At 48.0% G+C, this 6,472-nt stretch overlaps 1 protein-coding gene across 1 annotated transcript; it reads left to right on the forward strand.

Annotated features, from left to right (window-relative positions):
• Nucleotides 1–3,782: 3,782 nt before the first annotated feature.
• On the forward strand, nucleotides 3,783–4,974 carry LOC120928458 (olfactory receptor 226-like). The gene has a single exon (XM_040339556.1). The coding sequence runs from the start codon at nucleotides 3,897–3,899 to the stop codon at nucleotides 4,824–4,826; it is 930 nt and encodes a 309-aa protein (XP_040195490.1). The 5' UTR covers nucleotides 3,783–3,896; the 3' UTR covers nucleotides 4,827–4,974.
• The last annotated feature ends 1,498 nt before the right edge of the window (nucleotides 4,975–6,472 follow it).

Genomic DNA, 6,472 nt, shown 5'->3' on the forward strand with positions numbered 1-6,472 from the left:
CTGCTGTCCAGTCCCCCCCACTGCTCCCCAGCTCCCCCATGCTCTCCCCCCACTCTGCTGCCCAGTTGATGTCCCCCACTGCTCCCCAGCTCCCCCTATGCTCTCCCTCCCATTGTGCTGTCCAGTCCCCCCCCCCACTGCTCCCTAGCTCCTCCATGCTCTCCTCCCCACTGTGCTGTCCAGTCCCCCCCCCCACTGCTCTCCTGCTTCTCTCAACTGCGCTGTCCAGTCCCCCCCACTGCTGCCCAGCTCCCCCCCATGCTCTCCCCCTACTGTGCTGTCCAGTCCCCCCCCCCCCACTGCTCCCCAGATCCCCCATGCTCTCCCCCCCACTGTGCTGTCCAGTCCCCCCCACTGCTCCCCGAGGAGCGCGCAAAGGGGAGGACGTCTATTGACATCCTCCCGGCATGCTCTCCCCCCACTCTGCTGCCCAGTTGTCGTCCCCTACTGCTCCCCAGCTCCCCCTATGCTCTCCCTCCCATTGTGCTGTCCAGTCCGTCCGTCCCCCACTGCTCCCTAGCTCCTCCATGCTCTCCTCCCCACTGTGCTGTCCAGTCCCCCCCCCCACTGCTCTCCTGCTTCTCCCAACTGCGCTGTCCAGTCCCCCCCACTGCTCCCCAGATCCCCCATGCTCTCCCCCCCACTGTGCTGTCCAGTCCCCCCCACTGCTGCCCAGCTCCCCCCCCATGCTCTCCCCCTACTGTGCTGTCCAGTCCCCCCCCCCACTGCTCCTCAGATCCCCCATGCTCTCCCCCCCACTGTGCTGTCTAGTCCCCCCCACTGCTCCCCGAGGAGCGCGCGAAGGGGAGGACGTCTATTGACATCCTTCCGGCAATTGGGGTCCGCGCTGTAGCCGTCATTCGGGTATAGCACGGATGGGAAGTGGTTAAAATAAATGTTTTTCCCTTTTATGAGAACAAGAAAATAATGAAGTTAGGTTGTTGGGCCGGTATTATAATGCTATGGGGCTGGTATGAAATTATTTCCAGGGCTGGTCTTTATTCCCATTCCGGCCCTCAACACAGAGTGCAGGGAGCAGCATTAGGTAATGCAGATTAAAGGGGTCAACCCCAATTTAACCACTTAAGCCCCAGACCATTATGCAGGTAAAGGACCTGGCCATTTTTTTGCGATTCGGCACTGCGTCGTTTTAACTGACAATTTCGCGGTCGTGCGACGTGGCTCCCAGGCAAAATTGGCGTGCTTTTTTTCCCACAAATAGAGCTTTCTTTTGGTGGTATTTGATCACCTCTGCAGTTTTTATTTTTTGCGTTATGAACAAAAATAGAGCGACAATTTGGAAAAAATTCAATATTTTTTACCTTTTGCTATAATAAATATCCCCCAAAAATATATATATAAAAAAAATGTCCTCAGTTTAGGCCGATAAGTATTCTACATATTTTTGGTAAAAAAAATATCTCAAAAAGCGTTTATCGATTGGTTTGCGCAAAATTTATAGAGTTTACAAAATAGGCGATAGTTTTATGCCATTTTTATTAATAATTTTTTTTTTAGTACAAATGGCGGCAATCAGCGATTTTTTTTCGTGACTGCAACATTATGGCGGACACATCGGACACTTTTGACACATTTTTGGGACCATTGTCATTTTCACAGCGAAAAGTGCTATAAAAATGCACTGATTACTGTGAAAATGACAATTGCAGTTTAGGAGTTAACCACTAGGGGGCGCTGAAGGGGTTAAAAGTGTGACCTCATATGTGTTTCTAACTGTAGGGGGCGGGGCTAGACGTTTACTGTGAAAATAACAATGGCAGTGAAGGGGTTGACCACTAGGGGGCGCTAAGGGGTTAAGTGTGACCTAAGGGAGTGATTCTTACTGTAGGGGGGCGTGGCTGTAGGCGTGACGTCAGTGATCGTCGTTCCCTATATCAGGGAACAGACGATCACTGACATTGCCACAGTGAAGAACCCGTTCTTCAGCTCTGGTGACCGATCGCGGGACACCGGCGGGGATCAGGTCTGTGGGTCCCGCAGGCGCGGTCACGGAGCTTCAGACAGGGCCCCCCACGGCTGGGTTTTTAAAGGGGACATATATATATACGTCCATGTGCCCAGCCGTGCCATTCTGCCTACCTAAATCGGCGTTAGGCGGTCCTTAACCACTTAACGACCGCCGCATGTATATATACGTCCACAGAATGGCACGTACAGGCATATGGGCGTACATGTACGTCCCTGCCTTTCCGCGGGTCAGGGGTCCGATCGGGACCCCCCCCCCCCGGTACATGCGGCGGTCGGTTCTTCCGTGGGAGCGATCCGGGATGAGGGGGCGGCTATTCGTCTATGTTATCCGCCCCCTCGCGATCGCTCCCCGGAACTGAAGAACGGGGAGAGCCGTGTGTAAACACGGCTTCCCCGTGCTTCACTGTGGTGCTGCATCGATCGCGTGATCCCTTTTATAGGGAAACACAATCGATGACGTCCGACCTACAGCCACACCCCCCTACAGTTGTAAACACACACTAGGTGAAGCGCCCCTTGTGGTTAACTCCCAAACTGCAACTGTCATTTTCACAATAAACAATGCAATTTAAATGCATTTTTTGCTGTGAAAATGACAATGGTCCCAAAAATGTGTCACAATTGTCCGAAGTGTCCGCCATAATGTCGCAGTCACAAAAAAAATCGCTGATCGCCGCCATTAGTAGTAAAAAAAAATAATTAATAAAAATGCAATAAAACTATCCCCTATTTTGTAAACGCTATAAATTTTGCGTAAACCAACCGATAAACGCTTATTGCAATTTTTTTTTACCAAAAATATGTAGAAGAATACGTATCGGCCTAAACTGAGGAAAAAAATTTTTTTTTTATATTTTTGGGGGATATTTATTATAGAAAAAAGTAAAAAATATTGAATTTTTTTCAAAACTGTCGCTCTATTTTTGTTTATAGCGCAAAAAATAAAAACCGCTAAGGTGATCAAATACCACCAAAAGAAATTTGTGGGAAAAAAAGGACGCCAATTTTGTTTGGGAGCCACGTCGCACGACCGCGCAATTGTCTGTTAAAGCGACGCAGTGCCGAATCGCAAAACCTGGCCTGGGCCTTTAGCTGCCTAAAGGTCCGGGGCTTAAGTGGTTAAAGGGGTTGTAAAGGTAAATGTTTTTTCACCTTAATGCATCCTATCACAGAGGATGACGTGGCGCGCCGGGGCCGAGTGATACAGTCGGCGGCTATGCCCGCCGCTGTATCACGGGAGCGCGCTCGCATAAGCTTTCTACCATGCGAGGGAGCTTGCATGAAGGTGGAAAGCTTTTGCGAGGAGGAGCCGAGACAGCCGCCGAGGGACCCCAGAAGACCAGGTTCGGGGCCACTCTGTGCAATACGAGCTGCACAGTGGAGGTAAGTAGAACATGTTTGTTATTTAAAAAAAAAAAAACTTTGCCTTTAGTGACCCTTTAAGTGGTTAAGGACTGCCGCACGACTATATACGTCCTTAGTTTGAAGAGGGATATCTCAGCTGCTGCCACAACCGACATATCCATCTCTTCAGGCAGCCGGTCCTGTAAATGATAATGGTGGTCTCTGCGGCGGATTCGCCGTGAGATCACCGTTATCGGCTGGCGGGAAAGGGGCCGCTCTCCTGCGCCCTCCGGCGCTTACCAGAAGCTGTCGGCAGCAGCGGCGGATTCTCGGGTCCTTCCTCGTGCTGGGCATGGATACGAGTTAGGGCAAGATGGCCCCCCACCCGTCTCTGTACCATAGCAGTTTAATGGAGACGCCTGAACTCCATCATTTGGAGGAAGGTCCACATACTTTTGACCATATAGTGTAGACCTGCTCATAGTTTATCTCTTGTTGTCTGTCTATATCATCTCTACAGAACTTCTCCAATCGCCCCTACAGATAAAGATCCCGTCTACTCAATGGCCAACCAAACCACTCATTTTGAATTTGAACTCACAGGTTTCCCAGGAGTCCCTCAGAACTTCCACATGTTGGCGTCTTTCATTTTATTCATTATGTACATCATAATGTTTATCACCAATGGTGCAGTTTTCGTTCTGATTATCTTAAAGGAGAAGCTACACAAGCCCATGTACGCGTTAATCGCCAATTTAGCATTTTCCGACTTTCTCTTCGACGCGGCGACCTTGCCTAAAATGATTTGCAAATATTGGTTCGACGGTGGGAAAATATCCGTCCTCGCATGCTTTGTGCAAATGCATCTGGTCCATTGGCTGGCTGGAATGGACTGTTTGATCCTCATGTTGATGGCCTTTGACCGCTACATTGCTATCTGCAACCCGCTGAGGTATTCCTCTACAATTACCATCAAATTGATCGTCTTCAGCTGCGGTTCTATGTGGTTCACCTGGGCTGCGATTCAGTTAGACATCATATTAATCGCCACACACCCATTCTGTGGTCCCAACAAGGTCCTCAGCTTCTTCTGCAACGCCTCCACTGTCATGCGTTTGGTTTGTGATGACGTCAATTCAACTCGAGAAATTCTTCTGATTGTTGGCTTGGTGGTACTTTTCGGGACTCTAGCCCTCATCATGTTATCCTATATGGCCATCCTCTATTCTGTTCTCTCGCTGAGCCATTCGGACGGTTGGTGGAAGGCGTTTTATACGTGTGTGACGCACCTGATTGTTATCATTCTGTTTTATGTCCCGCGGGTGTTTGTCTACATAGCCAATTATGTAAAGCTGGTCCTCACTCCCGACCTGGGGGTCTTCCTCATTGTCCTACAATCCTATCTGCCCCATCTAGCCAACCCTTTCATATATTGTCTGAGGACCGAGGAGATCAAGAACATTATTTCCAGTACTTTAAAAATAAAATGTTAACTTGAAAGTATAATTGACGGTTTTGTTATTTGTAATTATTCTGGTGTAGAAGGTTTTCGCGTTTAAGTGATTGGCTTTATTGGTCTGCAATCTATCCAAAACGGAACTTATAATTTTCCGTGCCCCACGTGCCTCTTCCCCTGATCTCGCTGTCAAAATTGATGGCACAACCATAAGCCCATCCCCACATGCCAAGGTCCTAGGAGTAGTCCTGGACTCTGAACTCTCCTTCAAGCTCCATGTCCTATCACTGTCCAAATCTTGCCGCCTCAACCTTCGCAACATCTCCAAAATACCCCCCTTTCTAACCAATGACACCACAAAAGTCCTAATTCACTCCCTGGACATCTCTCGCCTCGATCACTGCAACTCCCTCCTCATTGGCTTACCTTGGCATACTCTAACCCCCCTTCAGTCCATCATGAATGCTGCTGCCAGACTCATCCACCTTACCAACCGCTCTGTCCCTGCTACTCCTCTGTCAATTCCTCCACTGGCTTCCGCTCACCCAACAAATTAAATTCAACAGGTGAATGGAGTGTTTGCATTCAATGTGGGGACACATGCTTTTGAGATGTCAATTGAGTCTGCTCATAGATATTCCATTGTGTGATGCTAATACTGTTTTGTGTCTATTGTACTAATTAAGTCTGTAAAGGTCAGATGTCTAGCTTTGAGGTTTGAATTGAGTCTGCTCCTAGATATTTAATTGTGTGATGCTAATGACACTGTATGGTATGAAATACTATTGATGATAATATGTGATGTGAATAGCAGGTGAGAGTCATAACGTCTGACTTCTCAGGTGTAGTAATTAGGTCATGTTTATTATGTCAGACCGGTGCAGAAAAGTCTGAGGGATGTGGATTGGAGAGTTTCATTGTCCGTGTGATTAACTGTCACATGCTTGTTACTGTATAAAAGACTGAGTTTCACCATTAAAAGTGTTCATTCATTCATTTGAAACCAGAAAGAACAGAGCTTGTGTCTCATCTTAATTCTGGGGAAAATCCAATGGGTCCTGTCTGCTGGATTGTGAATTGTCGGATAAGCTGTCGTGGGTTGATGGAATGGAAATCGTAAATGGTGGTGACCGTTACACTAACTGCTACCTACAAAGCCATCCACAACTCTGCCCCCAGCTACATCTCTGACCTAGTCTCTAAATACCAACCTAATCGTTCTCTTCGTTCTTCTCAAGACCTCCTGCTCTCTAGCTCTCTTATTACCTCCTCCCAGGCTCGTCTCCATCCCAGATGATGTCACAAGCAAATGGGGATGGACAAAAAGAGAAGAGGGGCCACCGGGTAGCAGAGTGACATGAGAGAGAACTTATTACACACACTTCCTGAGCAGCTCGGCATGCTGGCTGGTAAACGATGTACCCCATAATGTGCCATGTGCCCTGATGTGCCCTGTCCCCCGTGCATGCTGGCTAAATCTCGATCTACCCGTCAGGCGCCAGCTTTTGGCGATTGACAAGAGGTGACAATAGCGATCTGTGTCTATCGAATCTGCGGTTGAATGTGCCTAACCTTAACTTAATTATTCTACATAGAGATAAAAAATTTGACATTATAGAGAGAAAAGTTTCGACATTATAGAGAGAAAAGATTTGACATTATAAAAAGAAAAGATTCAAAATT

Source organism: Rana temporaria, chromosome 2 (assembly GCF_905171775.1).
Source record: "Rana temporaria chromosome 2, aRanTem1.1, whole genome shotgun sequence".
Classification (NCBI taxonomy): domain Eukaryota; kingdom Metazoa; phylum Chordata; class Amphibia; order Anura; family Ranidae; genus Rana; species Rana temporaria.

Bases quoted from the DNA above. Each gene is read 5' to 3' on its own strand.
- LOC120928458 (XM_040339556.1), top strand. From the start codon at position 3,897: ATGGCCAACCAAACCACTCATTTTGAATTTGAACTCACAGGTTTCCCA.